Below are 21,749 nucleotides of genomic sequence, written 5' to 3' on the forward strand. Positions count from 1 at the left end.
TTTAGTTGTCTTACCTGAACATGTCCCCGAGTCCTTTCAGCATGCCCTTCTTGGCTTTCCCCTTGTCTTTCTCCTTCCCTCCTTCCTGCTTCTTCTTCTCCTTCCCTCCCTTGTCTTTGTCTTTCTTCTTGTCCTCTTTGGTGCGGTTGGTGCCGTTGACCAGCGGTTTCTCGGTGCCGGACAGCGGCGTCTGGTCGGCCATCGTGGACACAGAATCTCTCCCCGATCTCGAACTCTCCTCTGTGTCCTCCTCCACTGGAGACAAAGACAGTCAGAGAGGAAGAGAGAAAGAAATGCGGTGGTGGGGGAAATGGAGAAAACAATCTTTTTAACAATTAATAGGTTATTTCAAGTGGAACTATAACACATACAAATCAATGTTTAATAAATGATAATCCATAAGTAAAATGGAAATGTGCAATTATATCTCTTAAGCTTCAAAAAGAGCCTAATATAATTTAACTACATATTAAAAGTGACTGAGGAGCTCTGTTCCAAAATGGTCACCATTAAAAGATACATACACTGTAAAAAATAAAGAACATTGATTCAAATTTGATGACACTATAGGATAAAGAAACATATTTTTTTAGATTAAAGAGGTGAAAGGAATCGATAATCCCATGTTATATTAATAGGAGATGTGTTTTGTCCTATCACACTGATACCTGTCTTACCTGTGTTTCTATTAACCAATAAAAAAATAGAGGGCTGCTTAACGCGTGATGTCCGACTTCCTAACAGGACGCTATCCTGTCATAATACTACACTGATAATCCTGACTCGACCTCTTTAACATGCCTCATATTGACACTGTGATGGATTTGATATATATCTCAGTGATTTGCCATTTACACAAGCACTGATAATAAAAAAACATGAGCATTAGTCTGAGGGCTGTCACTGCCATGCATCGGTTCGGAAGCCATTCAGGATTTTAGTGGCTGACATTTCATGACTTTTAATAAAGACCCTTTGTTATGAATTATTTTGCTTTGTTAGAGAGCATCATTTTAGTAACCCATAATGCAATATCAGTGAAGTCGTCAATGTGTGATTTCACATTTCAGATGTATTTGAGGAGTTACAGGGAGACAGAGGTTGGCGTTCCTTGCTGAAGGACACTGACAGGCATCCCAGCTGCTGATGGATGTGAAACCTGTGATTTTACAGAAAGAGGAGAGTCTCGTTAAACACTGGGCGAAGGTGGAACATTGGATGTCTTACGTGTCTCCATGCCCTCATCGTCCTCTTCCGTGGCAGCCGGTCGGTCGTAGGATTTGTCGATGGCTGCTCTGAAGCTCTCGTTGCAGCCTCGCCCCCTGATGATACGAGGGCGGGGCCGGTGGAAGGGAAGGTCTCCGTTGAGGGTTACCTCAGCAACGGCGGTCTGGAGGCTCTCGAGAGAGCTGGACTTCTTTAATCCTAGAGATGGTCCCACATCCTTTGTTGAGGAACCTGATAGGATGATAGAGAGGTTGGTACTGTAGTAAAATGAACAAACAATTGGGACCAAACCTACCCGGCCTACTGTGATGGCACTATCAATAATAACTTAATCAATATCCTCTACACACAATGTATGAAATTGTTTGCCACTTTTCTATTCAACACCAATCACCGCTAACCAACTACCAAGCCATTCTTATAACATTAAACAGCAGAAAAGGGAATCTCAGGCAACTATTTGGGGATAATACAATATAGATTGTCTGCACATTGAATCATATAGATTGTCTCAGAAAGTCAGCGCATTATACTACCGAAACTTTGGTAAAAGCAAACTGGAAGTATTGATGTGACCAAACATTTAAGCAAATATTAGGTGCTCCATTTAGGGTGAAAGGTTGTCCAAAAATGTGGACTAAATTCTTAATTATACGCTCTTACCAATATATGTAGACCTAGATCAGTTTTCTAATCTAGTCTGTGCATTACAAAAAGCAGATGACTAGATTCACTTCTATTCCAATGGATTAAAAAACATCTTGACATAACTGTAAAGGACCAGTGTGTAGGATTCAGTGGCATCTAGAAGTGATGTGGCAGTTTGCAACCAACTAAATACCCCTTAGCCCACCCTCCTTTTTCAAGTGTGTGGAAGAACTTATGAAAAACTCAAAAGAACCAGTATTAAGTTTGTGAGATCTGGGCTACAGTAGAAACATGGCGGTGCAACATGGCAGCCCAATGGAAGAGGGCCCACTCCCAATTTGTATATAAAGGGCTGATTCATTGTAAGGTAACGAAAAAACAACAATTCTTATTTTGATTAGATTATACACTAATTAAAACATATTCAATTTCTACCATGTCTGTTCTGCTAGATGTCACTAAAGTCTACACACTGCACCTTTTCCCCATCATATCAAATAGTACAATAACAGCTAACAACATCTGTCTAGAATTAAAACATCCACATTGACATTGGCTATTACTGAATCTTGGCTTAAAATATTTCCTAAGGATGACGCAGTGCAAGAGGAACATTATCTTGAGTGTTGTTTTACAGAATGACTCAACAGGATGATTTAAGAGGATGGGAGTGTGAGGATAAGAGAAAGAGAGAGAGAAACCTTACAGTACACACAACTGACTAAGCAATATATTTCACAACAAGCCACTTTCTCCCAATTCCGAATGACCAACAACAACTAAGGCCGTCCAAGTATGAGCTCAGAGCCTTCCCAGTGTTTCTGCTGTGACTTTATCTTCCTGCAACAATGTTGAGTAATATTTCTTTTTGTGTGGAGGAGTCTGGGATTTTGCCAACTTCACATAGACCCTCAAGGTGAGGGCCCACTGCAAATAACGTCAGCACGCATGGTAAATGTAACAATACATCATTCTCAGGCTGCATCCTGTAGCTTTCTATTTATCCCCTATTGGTGTTTGTTTCAGCTTGCTTTTTTATTGTAGCATGGCATTTCTAAACAGTAAAAAGGAAAGTCCTGCTTCAATTTCCAAAAATGCAAAACTATTGAAGAGATGGTGCTTCTCTTCCTTTACACAGAACAACAGAGAGGAAGATGATAGAGATTTATTGACAAAAATGTGGCACAAGCAATGTCGGACTCGTCCACTACTACACTGATTCCCCTTCATGAATATGGTGTGTATTGATAATAACACACACACACTATACAAAACATCTGGCTTCACCACACAGAGGAAGAAAATCCACTATAGTTATAAGCAACTCAGACAAAAACATACCACTTTTAAAACTGGATACTGCTGGTTTCACCAAGAAGAAAGTTGATCAATTGTGTGTATTTGTGTGTGTGTGAGTGTGCGTGTGTGTGTGTGTGTGTGTGTGTGTGTGTGACATTCCTCCCGACTGACTACAAATTTCATTACAAGATGTAGCTCTGAATGAAAATAACCATCAGCAAAATAGGAGAAACATGACAGTTTAATTAAACTAAGGCTATTCGTACAGTGGTGCGGGCATAATTTTTGTTCCCATATGGCACCTTTCACAGGCTGTGGACATGTACAGTGGATAATAAATGAAAGAAGATAAGGTGTGTGGAGTTATGAAGGTAAATGGAAGAGTCCTAATCTCCCGGGTGGTGTCACTTTACAGCTACTGTGGCAATAAGGTTTGCAAAAACACACACAAAGCCTTGACAGACTGACATGTGGTGTCATGTGGGAGGAGTAGTGACTGAAAGAGAGGGAGATAATGAAGGAAGGAAAGAGTGGAAGAAGAGGAAGAGTGTGGCGCAAACTTTGGAGTGGAGTAGAGTGGAGGGAGGGGTAAGTAAGGAAGGATGAAGACAGAAAGAAAGGTGAAATAAAGAAGTAAAAAAAGAGAATATAAATGCTATGGGGACAGGGCTGCCCCCAAACTGTTGAACTCTCTTCCTCCCCCTCATTCGTTCCTCTCCCACAATTGACAGTTTTAAGAAAAACCTTAAAACTTACTTTTACTCCCTAGCTTTTAAATTCGTCAAACTGTCACTAGGTATTTTATTCTGATTTCTTTTTTTTATTATTGTGTTTTCTATTTTTTTTGTTCTTCTTTGTCCTTTGTATGAAGCACCTTGGATAAACCTTGTTGTGTTTAAGGTGCTGTATAAATAAAGCTGAAATTGAAAAATTTAAATATTAATGTACCAAATGTGTATTGGTTTGTGGCTGAAAATAGCCCCCTACAAATACACCATGTACTCTCAGCTAAGTCATTTTAGCTAAAAGGGAAAGTGCCCAGATGTTTCAAGTTAAAACAAGGAGATTTCACTTTGTGCTGATAGTAAATAGTATTTTTTTCTGTTTTAAAACACAGCTGTTTGCAGGATGCCTAGAGATGAGGTCATGTTTGTGGCCATGTAACCTTGTTTTAGACCATTCATAAACCCAGTTTACATGTAAGGCTGCATTCACACCAAACATCCAGTAATGTGAGCCCTTCCCGCAGTGTTGTGCAGACGTGTGGGCGTGTTTATGTGTGCTTCTGAACATATCCGTTGTGAAACAATGAGAAAATAACGTTTTATTCCTCAGATTCTCTCCTTTGTTCTTGCTTGCACCCCCTCTCTTCGTTCGCTCTCTAGCTCGATCTACCACCGCTGCTCTCTCCCTTCAATTCAATTGAAATTCAAATAAGCTTTATTGGCATGACAAATCAGAAATCTATATTGCCAAAGCAGAACAGAACATTACTAACATTGACAGATGATTCAAAATATATATACAGTATGCAAATATCAACAAAATACAATACTGTAAAAAACTCTTTCTCTCTTTCGCTGGTGTTCTCAGCTGGCTTGTGCTCTCTCTCTCTTTTTCTTGTCTTTTATAAAATGAGTCAGAGAGCCAAAAACAAGTCTAATTTTACTTTTGACATTATCAAACAAAGAGAAATGTCCGTTTGTCTTTGTACTCCTCCAATGCTACATGTGATTAAACTACATAGAAATAACCAATCTACGTGCTGATGGCCTTCTTTGCTTGTAGGTCGTATATAGGCAAGTTAAAAGTTCCTTGTAACTTTAAAAGAAAAAACATAGCTGTTTAAAGTAAATAGATCAATCAATCAAACTGAATATTTGTGACACCGTTTTTAAAAATGTACTAGACTCCATTTTTTTGTGGTTATTCCAAAGCATAATGTACTTGGCTCTCATGAAGCAAAGGATAATATGCATAAAATCAATTAGGGTAAAATATATCGAATTCTATTGAAATGACCCGCTGGGCTGTAGAATAATCTCAAAATGCAAGTCTGGAAATAAGCGTCCCCCTCCCACCAAGCTTCTTGTTTACAGTAAGATTGACTGAAAAATGAATAAAGACAGAAAAAAAAAAAATAGAAATAGAAAATTGAATACATGCAGAGTGAACAACCTCGTGGGTTGGGGGCCTCCCATTCATTCTCATCAGCCTGTCCTGTCCCCTTAACGTCTCACTGAGAGCTGGGCTGATAGGCTTTTCACGCTGCACACCCTTTCTATTTAAAGGCTTTGCCCAGCGCCATTCACTACAGTCACACTTCAGTGATAGTCTTTAAAAAAAAAAAGGAAAAATTGGATAATTTACACTGTGTTGGAGATCCAACAAATGGCATTTAGACACAAACATGAAAAACTTTTTTTTTTTCTCTCTCTCTTTTAATAGAGCTGACTTACAAATAACCTTACAACATTTCTTATGAAGTGTTTTGTGTAGTCAGGCCTACCCAGAAACACTATTAAGGGCATTTGGTAGAGAATACGATTATTAACGAGGAAACAATGCCTTTTTTTTCTTTTACATTTAGTTTTTGAGACAAATACACAAAATTTTCAAACAATCAATTTTGGCAAAGCATCTAATGAACGGTGTCTGACAGACATTTAAGAAGGCAGCTAAACAGATTATTTCAAACCTGGCAGCCGCTCAGTCAGTTCTTAATAATCTGTGTCAGCGTGTTTGGACAGTGACACCACTATTCATCTGCAGATAAACGTTATCCTACAAAGTTAAGCTTTGACAGCGCTTACAATAACAAATACAGAGCAATCATGTAGCAGCTGGCCAGCAGAGGTTAGATTGGCGATGACACCAGACTCAGCTGGAACTGACAGTGGCAGAGTTATTGATTCAGTCTGTATAAAGGATATCACCTGTCATCTCATTTCACTGCCTCCGTTATCTCTATACAGTACGCTCTAATTGAAAATGATGCTAAATGTTTTTCTCTTTGATGAGGTCTGTAGCTGTGTGTCTGCAAAGGTTACGCAGACATAACTGATCATATAAAATATAATGAAATGTAAAGATAGTTGGTAAATTTGTTACCAAATATTAAGAGATTCCTAATAAGGTGCTTTTTAAAGTTAAATGGGTGGCCCTAACAGTTACTGACTTAACAGAAAAGCATTTACAGACTTTATATTTGTAAAACTTTTTACATGACCCTTTACTACAATTGGTAATTTAATAAATTGTACTTTTTAATCAGACCTATAAAAAAAATCATTAAAAAGCAGGGACAGCAAGGTCTAATTGTACTGCAGCTCTATGTAAGAGTATAATAACCCCCCAAAAAAGGTAAAGTAGTAATAAGAAGATATAAAACAGGCCAACCAGCCACCAATTTCATTATCTTGATTAATGTATTATCAATTTTGCCTATCATTTATTGTATAGATCTCTTCTGAATCAAAGCAAAGTAATTGTCTCAGTTGGTATCGAGCAAATTAAGGTCATACTAATCTGTGACTTAATCACTTCCTCAGAGTTTGAATGCCACACTCCTACCTACTGAGAAACATTGATCCACTTTGCAATAACAGTGAATCTCGTTTCAGAAAGATCAAATAATTAACCTAACTTTACTTCCCAACGTGATTATAAAATGGACTCGATGTGTAAACCACACATGGATCAGTCACATGACACCTCCTCACCAGGATTTATTATATGTCATAAAAGGTTTTGACAAAGAATGTGAATATTTAGATAGTCCAGGATTGTCCTCCATCACTGATAATGTCCACATCCAACATGTGGCAGAGGCTTGTGTCAACAAACATCTCAGCCAATCACAGCGCAGGCGACGAGGACTACAATATCCCATCTCTCAGAGCTGTCACTGTCTTCAGTTTCAGCAGGACACTTGTGTTTTGGCTTTGGTAAATGGACCATGGATCATTTATACTTACTGGAGAGTGCTTGTTTTTTTTTTTAAGTTGGTAAAGTGACACCAGAGGCCCACAAAGTGAAAGTAAACCTGGGGCACTTACAAAAACAGGGTGAAATCTATTAGCCTAAAACATTAAGGGAAATGGATAGGTATTCAATTCCAACTGGAATAACACCTATCTTTCCCATAAATATGCAACTTAAAATGAGCCGAAAAAGTAGACGTTGAATCCGATCTGCTGGTGAAATTAGATCATTTCAGAATTTCACTGTAAAGTAAAATCAGTCTGACCAAAACAATGGTGCCTTATTAAAGAAAATTATATGATGTGCAGTGAAGACAGCTTGATTATCACTATCACAAGAAACAATTACTGGCATATTGTTTCCTGCTTTGTAATGAGGGTGTTGCAGCTTTAATTGGTTTAATTGGAGACCAGTATGAATTGCATCAATACCAATAGAACTAATTTGCTTGAAAATAAGTCTTGGATGGAAAGGATGTTTTGTAAGTTAGATACTGTATGTTACTACCTGCAGCATAAGACATGATTAGAGCTGAAAACTATTAGTAGACTAATCAATTAGAGGATCAAAATTAAAAAAAAATGGCTGTTTCAAAGATTTTTCAAGCAAAAAACACCAAAAAATCCTCTGGTTCCAGCTTATCAAAAATAAGGATTTGTTGTTTTTCTATTTTATGTCAGGATAAATGGAATATCTTTCAGTTTTGGAGTATTGGTTGGACAAAACAAGATATTTGGAGATGTTATCTTGGGCTCTGGAAAATGAATGAGAGTTTTTCATTACTTTTAAAAAACTAATTTACAGACTAAACAATCAATCACATATCCCTAAAAACTCAATCAAACCTCAACCGGAAATGTAGATAATCACAATTGCTCATATGTATCATTTTTGTAATATTCATGGCTTCATAATAGAAAAGCACTGACTATGTATTTTGTAAATTGGTTTATTACAACTTGTTGGATTTAAAACAATGAACGCAGGTTGTTTTCTTTCCTAGTTCTTATCGGATTATGCAATGGCTCCACTGACCCATCTGCTGCAACCATTTGGCAGATTTACTTTATAAAATATGCACCAAACAATCTCTTCCTTGCTGACTCATGACAATACATGACAGAAAGTTGGAAACCATCTCCTCTCTATCTTATAGTTGCCAACAGAGCGTTAAAAGGTTTTGACTAAAGTATTAACATACTGATCGAACTTTAAAGTTACATTTTTCTACGAGCCAACTCTCTGATCCTCTTTTTCTCACCTTTCCTCTCTATTTACGTCTTCACGTGTTATTACTGAGTGAGTTTTCACAACTGCACCTACAAGTTAATGTAAAAAGCCCCGACACAGGTTCACTCTAAACCTTCTCCTCTCTCACTTTCTCTCGTTTCTCATTTCCCGTCTTCCTCAACACGTCTTCCTTCAGCGGGATTTGTCCTTTTTGTCCAAGTCGCTGACTTCTGAGGCAGGCCCTGTATTCAGTTGAGGCGACAGTGAAAATACACAAGACTTGACAATGACGGATGACTCGCTGTCAGCTCGCTGCCTTAACCAAGGACAGAGTGCTTTCTCTACTCTCCCTCTCCGCGCACACATGCATATACTCCTCATACACACACACACACACACACAAAACAATTAGTGCTACTGCCGCATCTGAGGCAAAAGGGAGAAAATCAAATCTGTATTCACCCAACTGCTTTCACAACCATGTTCAGCTGTGACCTCAAACTGTGGCAAAGACTGCAAGACTTCACTCTGCAGACTGACAAATTTGTCTTGTCAAGCACGAGCCGAACACCTAAGCACAGGGAACGCTACATAAACGCTTTCAAACATAATCTCTAACTAATCCGTTTGCAGATCAATATGTCCAGTTTTTAACATTTCGCATTGCTGTTCCTGTACAAAGATTGGTCGCACTTCATTTGCAGCCCCTGACCTTTGCAGCTACATATGTTTTTTTCCTGGAAGTTTCATAATCTATTGTCAAGTAATAAAAACAAGAATCCAGTTTACATGTGATAGAAAGAGTAAATGAGAAAAACATGGACAGCAAAGACAGATGTGAGATGATATGAAGGACTTGGGCTAGAAGAGTATAAAGGTGGTTTGACCAAATGAACCCAAATACTAACTCACACCTTGATGAAGTGAGGTAGAAAGTTTCCAACATCAGTAGTAAACAGAGTTCAGGAAACTTCAGGAAACTTGTTATCCTTTAAAAAGATCCTAGAGGCAAATCATCAACTAATTAAAAATAGAGGAATGTTTTGCAGACTACCTCCACTGCAAATTTGATAATTATCGACAAAACTGCAAAGGTTTTGCTTCTGCACGTGTCATGAATCCTTCAATATTCACCCTGTCATTCAGAGAGAAGCAGGCTTTTATTTTAAAGTGGCTTATATAATAAAAAGCCCTTTGTTCCTAACCACTCTTGTTTTATTAGTACATTTTATCATGTCTTAGTGAAAAGCCTTGTTGTTTTCTGTCCTGCACATGTTTTAATGTGTTGTGCTGTTGTTTTGTGTTAATACAAAGACAACACTTCCTCCATGTTTACCTGCTGTCTAGGTTAATTCAGGATAATGTGCATCTCCACAACACTAACTCCCACAACACAACAGAGTTACGTCCTTCTTAGCATTGCATTTCTTTGAATTTCTCTTTTTTTCCACTTTAAATACTGTCCTCACTGACAGATTCATTCCAGTTGTTGCTATTTTTCTTTCAGTTGGAGTTTGTGTCAGATAGTCAAAACCTCCTGCATGGGTGCTATTTCATTTTAATTTAAAAGCCTTTCACCAGCTGATAAGGTATACGACTCTCACTGTCACTGCAGACTTTTAATGTAAAACACTGTCAGGGAGTGTTACCTTTCTTTGACAGCAGACTAACACTGAAGTGAACTAAAAAGTAAAAACTATTGGAATAAATAGTGAATATATCTCAGCAGCAGAGTGACCTTTGTTCCACTGATTGAATAAGTGTTGTGGAAATGCACTTCATGCTTAATTTAGCATGTAAGCCATTACAGTACAGGTCATTTCATCTCCTCTCCTTTGCTTGTGCAGGACTTTGCCATTATTTTAATACTAGATAAATGCAATATCATGTGGTTTAACGTCCAAAAAAGTAATACACTCTGAATGGATAATGGGTTTCTTTTTGAAACTTTTGATATAAAACTCAAATACCACTTATACCCTTTTAGTCCCAGGACTTTTATATGCACCTTGACAACAGAAAAGTGATGGTGATGGTGATGGTGGCGAAGGTAAGTTATCCATTCTACCTTACAGTGCACCGGTCCTTACCTGTGTTGGTCTCGGGACGAGGGGTGAGATTAATCTCGTCGGCTACTGTTAAAAGGAAGGAGGGAAAGGAAAGAAGGGGAAGGGGATACAAACATTTGGGGATTCAGTTAGTGCTCATGACACATTCCACATGCAACATCCAGGTAGTGCTGAAAACATCACAAACGGCTTCATCTCAATTAGGATCGGACGTCATGCGAGACAAGGAGGTGAGGAGGTGGTGGGGTGGGGGGGTGCTGGGAAATGAAAAGAGGGTTTGAGGATAGCAATCAGACTTGTTGTGATATCAACACAGCACAGAGTGGCAATCTGGTCGGGAAGATTAGATATGATTATAGAGTGTTGAGCAGAGAGACTGTTGCAGCCAAAGCAATCAGTGACTGTACGGTGGCATTTCAAGGTGAATCAACACAGTGAAGTTGAGTCTTGACTTTGGCAAGAGATGCAAAGGCTGTTTTCATACAAAGAGGCAAAGGGGGTGGAATACGTTTAAATATAAGGAACATGTCTGAAACATGAAAGGCGTGCCAGGGATGTGCTCAAGGTTAAGTAAAGCCTGAATTGTAATTTTCTTAAAGGTTTTACTGACTTTAAGGTAGCTAAGATGAATACTGGCTGGCATGCGTATCGAAGCTTTAAAACTAAAACTCAGGGATTGTATTACACTAAAATATTGAGAAATGTGTGGAAGTCAATATTCTATTTGGGAATTATTAATAATCTGTGTTTTAATCAGGTGGGTTTGGAGTTTGTCACACAGGTCAGTTCCTGTTTGGAAAAAGTTGAGTATCTTTGATTCGATCTGAAACCTTTCTCTGTGCAGTCGTTTGTGGGGGAAAAAGAGACTTTAGGGATTTCACCATTTTGTCTGGAAGTTTTGTGATCCTTGGTTTACAACTTCTACAATCGCCTGGGTAATGTTGTAAGCTTCATACTGATTATCAAGTCATATCATATCCACAGCACCAATATGACTGTGGGGACACATTGCACATCATGCCTAACCTCACTTGAAATTGTATCTTAAGAGTCATAAAATCAACATAAAAAAGGAACATGTGCCACAAATGTCACCGAGGGACAAATTGGATAGGACAAAATGACAATAAAGTAGATCATATCTTAATATCTTAAAGCTGATACAGATAGAGCTTGTTCATGTCATGTGGAGCAGAGGAAGCAATGGGAAAGATTTTCACATCATAGGACCAATACTTCACACAGTAAATGGCACAGTTTCCATTAAATTTGTAATTAATTACCTTGAATGAAAGATAATTACACATTGGATATTAACATGAACTGTATCAACGAGTCCTGAAGCAAGCAGAGGTATCAAACCGTTGCTTTTAATCTGGAGGACATAACACTTCATATATTCTGCCTAAAGATGTTAACTTGTACCTGAATTTAAAAGAGAGGAGAAATCTTTTTGAATAATTACAGCGACTGAGAAAAAAAAGGACGGATTTCCTCAGTCCCTGCTCTGGCAGCCTGAAACCTCATGAATAACCTGCATACTAGAAGGCAGACGGAGGTTTTGAACATGGTACCTAGATCCATGCTCTTGGACTTGCGTGTCTTGATGATCTCAAGCTGGGATGCATCCCCGAACTGCTTGGTGCGTTTCTCTGACATGCTCTGGCGTCCGAAGCCTTCCCTCTGGAAAGCGGTGTCTTGGTTTTCATCTGGATTCAGGGCGCTGGATGGAGTGTTTGAAATACAGATTCAAAATAAAATCACCTTTTATAACAGATTATTAAGATGCTGTTGCCAAGAATAATGTTTACCATGTTCACCATCTTTGCTAAGTGTCTTGGCATGTTAATTAGCACTAAAATACAGTATAGCTGATGGGAATGTCATATGTTTTGCAAATATTTAGTCATACACCAAAGTATTAAACCGACAGACTGACTATACCACCCCTAAATCCACATTATACACATATGATATAAAATATGAAGGATAAAGGAACTTCAGTGAGAAGAAAACCTGAAAAGATTAGCAATGTTTCATGGAGACAAATTTGAACGAAGAGTATATGTGAAAAAAAAGGTTGAAAGAAGTTCAAAGAACGTCTTTGAACTCAAAGATTCCAAAGGAAAAAAGGAAGAAAAAGGGTACAAGAGATGGAGGGTTGAGAGAGGGGTGGAGCAAAGTAGAGGATAAAATTTTGAGAGCTGAAAAAGCAAAAAATGAAGAAAAAAGAAAGGTTGAGGAGAATGAGAGACGGATGGAAGGAAGAACAAAGTTGGAGATGGGAGGACAGGGTGGAGAAAAATAAAAGGTTACATAGATGAAAGTGAAGGAGGAGGTGAGTGTGGCAGAGAAATGATGAGACAGAGAAAGAGTGTGAGAGAAAGAAAAATGGTCAAAAAGATTTACTGATATAAAAAAGACAAGAAAATGAGGGACAGATAAGAGAAAGCAATAGGTAAAAAGTTTAACAAGAAAGGACAACATAGTATGATGAAAAGAAACACAGAATGCAACAAATAATGAAATAAAAAAGAGAGGTTAAAATGAGAAAGAGAAAAAAGCAGGGTGAAAAATGTCTCAAATATTCTCAAATGTGAAGACTTCCTGCTTCCCGTTTCTTTTTTGGATTTGGGGATGTTGGTCAGACAGAAACAACAAAGTGAGATGTCACCTTGGGCTTTGAGAACTCTACTTTACTGGTCTACTTTAATTTGTTTTCAGACATCTCATACAATATTACAATACTACAGTTAGATTAAATGATGGAAATGATTGTTAAATGCATGAATAGATGTCCTTCACATCAGGCTGAGAGGCCAGTACATGCACACTGCATGACTACTTTAACAACACTGCACTAACCTTGTGCAAATGTTGAGCTTTCAGAAGGTGAAATTGTACAAAATAAACATAATAACTATGCAGGAAATGTAAGCATGTCCACAATTTAAGAGCTAATTTAAAGCAAAGGAAAAAAGTCAAACAGTTCAAACAGCAATACAAACATTGACCTGAAAATATGAACTACACAGAGAGCTAACATTGTGTTTGACTTGCTGAAGGTGAGGTTAGTTCTTCCCACCTTTCATTCGGACTGGGCAGCTCTTTGGCCCACACAGGCGTTACGTCAGCGGTGAAACCCACGTCGTCATGGGAACTGGATGATGACTGGTCGGAGAGGTGGGGCGGTAGAAGCGGGGGCCCGTCGTCCTCTATGATGACCGTGTCGTCCTGTGGCATGTTGACGGTCGGAGAGAGTTGGTAGTTTCCTGGAGAACATACAGATGTTAGGTTAATACTAGAAAAACAATTCTTTATTCATTGAAGCTCAACTGTTTCTATGCAGATTTCCTGTATTCACCATCAGACTTCAAGTACAACATCTCGCTTTGTGATTAACAAAAAAAAAAGTATAAAAAATGAATTCATCTGTTGTTTTTGTTGCAAACAATCAAAGAGAGATAAATTCATTATAACAATATGATATCATATAACCAAATTAAACTAAAACCAACAGGTGGCTGCAGCAGCTTTATGAGTTTTATTGGTTTTATAGAAACAGCTTCTTCAATTTTTTTTAAATCACATATTGAGGAAACTAGTGGCGTAACGAGCCAAATTGAATTTGACTGAAATAATATAATTTAGAATATGAACTGCTCTCGTGATATTTTGTTGAAATACATAGCCAAAAAAAGTGTTGTCATAGATTTACTTGAGGAGGATCACCTTTTCTGTGGGAAATCTGTTCATCTTGTATTTAAAGGAATCGTTCAGATAGTTCATTTGAGAAGATTGAAACCACTCCTACATGCATGTGTTCATTTTGCAGCTACAGCCAGGAGGTGATTAGTTTAACTTTAATAAAAGGCTGGAGAAAAGGGAGGAGAAAAGGGAGGAGAAAAGGAGGGGAACAACAAGCCAGGCTCACTCCAAAATTCAATTTGGAGTTTCAGAGTGAACTTAAATAATGTAACTATTTTGAACAACAGTGTTGAAATCTGCCCAGTACTTTTGTGCAATGTCTCCACTGGTTGCCTGACAGCACTGAAATAATCACTTTTAACATTTCTGTTTTGGTGCAGATGAAACAAACAAGATCCTTGTTAATTAGTCCGCTTTAGGAGGTGTTTGCAGGTGGATTTTTATTGGATTTTAAACATTTGATAGAGCCAGACTAGCTGTTTCCATCTGATTCCAGTCTTTATGTGAAGCTAAACCACTCTCCCGCTGGCTGTTGCTCCATATTTAATGCCCAGGCATGAAAGTTGCATCAATCTTCTCATTTAATTCAAAAGCAAAGCAAATAAGCATAAATCCAAAATGTTGAACTCTACCAGTGTGTCCAGCTTTGATATTATCAGCACATATTTTTTTTAATATTCCCACATGAATCCGATGAACCTTCGTTCTGCTCCAAATTTCCCCCTCAGTCTAAAAAGTACATTTTAAAGGTCTTTTCATTTTTATACGATGATCTGTGGATATCACTGATGAATCACTCCACACCTTCTATTACACAGTAACCACCATCACAGTCATATGGCATTTAATATGTATACATATGCATCAATAATGAGTCACAATGTCACACCAGTCTGTTTTGCTGCTGATTGATAACGATGTAAATGTCATTAGAAATGATACACATTTGGAGGAAAATGATGCAGATTTCTTTCAGCTTTTCAGACAATACTATAACATATAATCAACAACATTAGACCCCGAACAATAATATATAATAATAATTGCCTTTCAGAGATATATCAGTATCAGCCTATGTTGTCTGATATGAAAAGATATTTTATTTTTAATTTCTTAAAGTTATGTAGACAGCATTTATGTATATTCTCTTTTTTCTTATTCCAAGTTTATATGTACAAATGTTTTTTTGTTCTGTTCTTTATTTATAGCTATTTGTAATTATTACATTCCCAATAAAATGTACTGTTTTACTCCACTGAGTGTTTGATAACCACATTTGAGGAATATGTATAAAAAGTATGTGTTCTATGTATGTATATATATACAATTATGAGCCGCAATATCGATATCAGAATTGCGTAATATCGGTATCAGCCCCAAAAACCCAGTATTGTTTTTGGCCCTAATAAAGATAAAAATAACACTTGTAAAAAGCTTAGAAAAAGCTGGTCAGTTACCCAGCTCTCTACACAACACCCTCAGGAATGGATTTATTTGTGACAAAAGGCAACTGCTGTATCAAGTGTGAGACTGCACAAACTGCTAAATGGGCCAGGGACAGGAAAACAAGCCACCGAAATGAAGAAAAAAAGAAAGAATACAGGGTAACTTTAAAACCAAAGAACATATTTTGAAGTTTAAAAGAAATGTGAAACTGCTCCTGGCTAATCAGCTTATACCAAGTGGAGTTTGGCAGTAGGCACAATGGTGTTCCTATGTCAAAACACTATGATTAATTCAAGCTGTGCCCTCGCAAATAAAGATAAAAACTTCCCCGTGCTGAGTCGAAAAAAAAAAAAATAGTCCCCTTTCTATGCCTCTGAAAAGCAAGGCTTAAAAACTCCCATTGATATGCAACACATGACTTTGTCTTTAATCTGTATTTTGAAATTGGGAGCGGGAGGGGGAGGTGAGGAGGGGTGGGGGCTCCTCTGCATCAAAAGAAGGGCAGCTTCAATGCTACATAAAAGCCTTGTGTACTGAGCTCAGGGAGAAGTTTGTTTGTCTTTAGAAAGCGTTTTGGGCTTTAAAGCCGAAGACCTGCAGTTCAGAGCCAGGCGCTGTTTGTTTCTCATAACCAGGCACCGAGGGGACCGCTGTGCTTGTTGGGTGCTGCTGCTTCCAACCAGCCAACGTGGGTGAATGACCTGATGTAAATGGTGTGAAAAGAGGAGGGGAAAAAGGGGCGATTGTGTGGTGTGAATGTGTGTGTGTAAAGGAAGTTTAAAAAGTAATCCGTCACTCTTCTTTGTTATTTTCCCGAAACACTAAAAAGGTACTGAGTGACCTTTTATGCAAATGTACTCACTAATGCACTTTGTACTCTATTAACTGTTATTAATAACAAAAAGGCACTAATACAATGTGTGTGTGTGTGTGTGTGTGTGTGTGTGTGTGTGAACCACATTGAGTTCATGCCCTACAACTGCTACAGTGGTTTCAGTGTGTGTGCTCCCTGCAGAGCCCTCCTGCTGTGTGTGTTTGTTATTCGCTGTGAATTTAGGAGTCCGGGTGAGTCCTCTGGCACAGCATGGCCACCTTTCTTTTCTCTCTCTCTTATGTCTCTGTCTCTCTCTTTCTCTCTCAGACCACACACACACACACACATTTCATACACACACAAACATGTCCACAAACACACGTGCACTCACAGAACCACTTAATCCCATTTCCCTAAGCAGTCCAATGCGCGACACTGAGAATCCCATCAATGCCACACGTTGAATCACTGCAGTACAATCAACTGGCAGCTACTGAGTAGAAAACCAATGAATCTGTCAACTCACTAGCCTGGTAAAAGGTGGAGAGAAAAAAAAAGAAAAGAAAAAAGCCTCTTTGTTTTAATGCCAGCACCCGAGGGCAGCCATCCGCCAGCAACAATAGCACTGCCATGCGGACGGAGCGCACAAACCCAGCATCACCTGAGAATCACACCAATAAACAACACATTATCTTTCCCAGTGGCTGTAATAATTTCTGACTGAGCTGCAGAGGAACAATAGGTGGCATTTCATTTGAGAATCTCCAGGAGAGGCTATTATTAAACGCTTTTCTTTTTTTTGTGCAAAACTACTGAACACTTGGGCAAAAGGGGGGGGGGACACAGAACAGCCGGGAGGAAGACGTGGTGGGTGATACAATTTTCTAGATGAAAATGGAGATAGCGTGAGGTGAGAATAACACAGAGGGAGTTTTCTTTTTTTCCTCTCTTTTCATTTTGTCTTGTCTTGGTCTATTTGCATAATTAGTAAGGAGGTTATTGCCAGGGGTGCTGGGCCTCACGAGCTATTGGCCTGAAGGAATAATTAAGTCACTCTCTTATCCCTGGCATCTTCAGAGAGCAGAAAGCCAGCCAGTGATCTAAATGTGTACGGGGGCCAAAAGCGAGCTGATACGTTCTGAATGGGAATAATGTTGTCTTCTAAGAAAGCTTGATGCATGATTTATGTTTTGTGGCACCTTTACGACGAGAGAACAGACTTACTCGCAGCAACTGTGAAAGACCCCCCACAGCACTCACACAACAATTTTATTTATTCAAGGGAGGTTTGCTGAGCATGCAAAGCTCTGCTCTGTATTAACACACGTTCACATCTGGGAGCTGCCAAACACAGCTACAGTCGTCTACTGTTGGCTCCTGACTAGCAGCTCTGTAGCAGCTGAGCGTCTGCATTTCCAGACCAGTCCACAGCATTCAAAAACCTAGCCAGGACACAACTGCTTATGCTTGAGAATCACAGCATTTATGTGAATACAAACACAAGTACAAAATGGGATAACAATAAACTACTTGGTGCATTCTACTGCAGTTATACCAACTTAAGACCACACAAGTTAAAAACATACAGAGCCTTTGCTTGGTGCATCATTAGAAGCATAAGGACAAGGCCCAACCATTGGTGCACCCAAATTACACACAAATGTATGATGTAGACAGTTATGTATTTTTCTCTACAGGTTTACAGATGTCTACTGTATATTTAGGATTTCTGCCTCCATCCCAATACAAAAGGTAAACTAAACTTCACTTGTGGTGCTCACAACATTTAAAAAAAAATACATTAAAAATGTTGTAATCATTCAAATTTCTTTCCAGATACAATAAACATGTTATTCTGGGTAATCCAAAAAGTTGTACCAACAAAAATCATTAGAATAAAATCAATGAAAAATGTTTTTATTGAATGTTGACTATGAAAATGAAAGGAAACAATGCAAAATGATGCTAGATATACTGTAAAAATGGTATAAAGAATTACAGGAGCAAGCAGACATGGAATATATTGTTTTGGAAAAAGGGTTTTCCGACCCTTAAGTTACATAAAAGATAAATGAAGAAACTTTGGAAACATTGGGGATTGGGTTTATTTAACTGGGCAAAATTACATTCAGTAATGTTTCATATGAAAATCTGGAAAACTGTGATTAACTTGACTAATCCCTACAGAGTTTTTTGCTTTTATATGAGCAAATATCTTTTAATGTTTGGTTTGTGTCTCATTCTTCAACTAGAGAACTCATTTTTAGAATTAATCTTCTAATAATAATGTGAAAAGTCTTTAAAAATGTGCTGGCGGTAGTAGGGTTTACCTGCAGAAAACCTGAGCAGGTTGGCCTTTATCCTCTGTGCTTATCCCACAGTGGCAAATTAAACAACAGTTCAAATAAGGCTTTAATCCTTCCTCTACCTCTCCAATCTCACTTTGACACAAAAACCACAGACTGTTGTAAAAAAGAAATAAAAGAAAACCTACAGTACTTCTTTGATATCCTGAGGTCAATCCAAGCACACGGAAAAATGGACCAAGTTCATTTGAACTGATTCAGAACACACATGTAGGAAGATCTGAAAGATTCTTACATGACAAATTGGGGTTGAAGTTTCCCCTTAGGTCTTCAGGGGGGGAAAAACAACTCTACTGGGATGATTAAGTGTTTAATAAGCAGGGAAATGTGCGTTGGATAACTTGTAATTACATAGCGCACATCCTTCAATCCTTCAATGGGTCAACCACAGAGGTTTCTTGCATCTTTGGCCCTGTCCTGTTTTTGGTTTGGGTTTGGTGAAATATTAGGAAACAGGCCACTGTGTCTGACATCTTCATTTTTCTGCTTAACCCGCCAATTTTAAATGAAAACATAAAAAAACGACACATGTGACTGAGGCTCAAAAACAGAGCAGGTGTTGATATTTGATGAGTCATGTGGCACACACAGTTTGATCCTAAGAGGACAATGGTTGGATGTCACTAAACACTATTACAGCACTGAGGATCTTCTTTATAATCTTTTTTGTTCTTGTTAAAATTGACTGTTCTACATTTTGAACACATTTAATCTTGAAAGATTGAGGGCAGATAGACAAACACCAATGACAACTTTGTATTCTATGAACCCATCTATCATGCCTTTTTCTCTTACTGTTTATTTCATCATTTTAACTGTTTTCCCTTCTTTTATACTTCTTTCAATCCAATCAGCTAATCACGTAAATCACAAACTACCTTGTTACCATTTATTTAAATTTCATCCCTTCAAAAGTACATCCTTTTCATTCCTTATTTTCATTCATCATCGTCACACTTATAATTTACCTTGTGAGGCAGCTGGATTTGGTAGACATCACAAGATCATAAGAGATTCAGACCAATTAGCGTCATATGAGGATTTTTGTGTGACCTGTGAATCCAGCTGCCACGCCAGGTAAAACAGTGATAGACAGATGGTTCTTCCAATCACCTGCCAAGTATTTGTTTTTCACTTCCACAAACATTTTCCAAGGACAACTTCTCAGACGGTTATGTGTAACAAACCATCTGGCACGTCAAGTAAACTTCTAACAACCTGCTGCTTCTTCCTTTTTAATTACTCTCCATTAAACTTATAAAGGATGTCACATTGCAACAGGTGTTTTTTTTATTCTTTTGTACTTCAAGCATGCAAAGACTGGCTTGAAGTTTAAAAAAAAACAAAAAACTGCACACTGCTTGTTTATTCCTTATACTTTTTTCATCTTTTAGTACACATAATTACAACCTAACATCAGCACAGAATTCAAAAGATGTGTATGTGCTTCTTGGAGGGTTACTATACTTCACCACTGGTTATTATCAGACCTCTTAGGCTCTTGAACAACCTTATTCAGTGTCCAGGCCTTTCATGTTTCTTGCTCCAGGTTTAATGTTTGAAAGAGAGAAAGTGTCTCCACAGCTCATAGACTGCGAACAGCCTCCTCCTTTCAATCAAAAGCTAGAGATCGTGACACTTTCAAGTTTCAACTCAAAATGTGCTTCCTTTCCAGCTTCCATGCAGTGTTACATTTCAGGATGTGTCCATATACCCTGCTACTGTAGCACATCGTTGGCTTTCTACTGTATATTAAGCAATTTTATGTATTTACTGCCTTAACACAGCACTTTCAAGTGTAGCTGTAATAAAAGCACTGGACCTTTAGATACAGACATCACCTCGGCTGGTTGGCTTAGTGACAATGATCTTGTTTGCTGCTGTTGAGCAGACAACTGCTGCATCTCCCGTGTATCCGCCTTGTGATTTCACTCCCGACCCTGCACGCTCATTATAAGTCTTCACTGTTTGTTAAGCATGGATGAAGGCAGCTACAGTGGCAGCATGCTGGAGCTTCACCTATTAACACTTTCACTGTCAATCATAACTCACACTTCTTTTTTTTGTTGTTTTTGTTTACACAGTTAACAGTGTCAATGTCAGCCAATTTGCATGAAAGGATAACGGAGTTCACACGTTCACATCGTGTTGCATTGATTAATGAGGTAGAGTTGGTAGGAGCTCATTTAAAAAAACAGTTTAAAAGTTGGTGTACTAACTTCTCTAATATGTTTACCTCTCCACTGAATTACTTGTGGACTTTTGATAAAATGCAAAAAAGCAAAGAAACAACTGCAGAGAACAAAAGCTACAAAGACAGTTGGGTTATTTTGTTCTTTCTTGAACTTAACAAAGGCAAGCTGAGCGGTTAAACCATCTGGTGTACAGAAACCTTTACTTGATACAGAGAAACTTCACCACCCGTCCATCAATCATTCAAATTCTACACACATGCAACCCTGTACAGATGCGTGCAAAGCTCTCACACAAAGAGATACAAATATGCTTGATAATCTGTGGCACTCCAGTCCAACACACGCTCACGCTCACGTCCAAACCAGCTCTGAGCCGGTATAAGCAGTGACAGATTTGGTCATCTCGAAAACAAAGCTTATAAGAGAAGAAACTAACAAACATACAAAAAATTAGAATGCAACACTTGCAGGGATTCTGCAGCAATAAACTGTTGAGAGGCCGTTTTTCCATCTCTCTCTCTCTCTCTGACATTTTCCTGTACGCTGTGATGAAAAAACCTGGTAGGTCAGCTCATATTTCCCAGGAAAACATACACTTACAGAAACCCAACAGGAGAATATGACTACTGTATTAAGACTTTTTTATTTATTTATTTTTTTGGTTTTATTGAGTTTCACCAAAAAATATCCAGCGCATTAAAACACAACATGGTGGGAAAAATCCCACTGATGTGAAAGTCCCCCTTCGAAGCTCTCACAGAGA

At 38.3% G+C, this 21,749-nt stretch overlaps 1 protein-coding gene across 5 annotated transcripts in view; it reads right to left on the bottom strand.

Annotated features, from left to right (window-relative positions):
- Positions 1 to 21,749, bottom strand: part of LOC133990255 (partitioning defective 3 homolog) — a 260,186-nt gene that overhangs the window by 75,513 nt on the left and 162,924 nt on the right. For 3 of the 5 annotated variants that reach the window (XM_062428506.1, XM_062428503.1, XM_062428502.1), the window contains 5 exons: positions 13,543 to 13,729; positions 12,032 to 12,180; positions 10,479 to 10,523; positions 1,228 to 1,458; positions 15 to 255 (listed from right to left, as the gene is read on the bottom strand). In XM_062428506.1, the coding sequence (XP_062284490.1) occupies positions 15 to 255; positions 1,228 to 1,458; positions 10,479 to 10,523; positions 12,032 to 12,180; positions 13,543 to 13,729 (853 nt within the window). The remainder of the gene's footprint in view (positions 1 to 14; positions 256 to 1,227; positions 1,459 to 10,478; positions 10,524 to 12,031; positions 12,181 to 13,542; positions 13,730 to 21,749) is intronic. The other 2 variants (XM_062428507.1, XM_062428504.1) reach the window with 1 other exon arrangement.

This window comes from Scomber scombrus, chromosome 11 (genome assembly GCF_963691925.1).
Source record: "Scomber scombrus chromosome 11, fScoSco1.1, whole genome shotgun sequence".
NCBI lineage: Eukaryota > Metazoa > Chordata > Actinopteri > Scombriformes > Scombridae > Scomber > Scomber scombrus.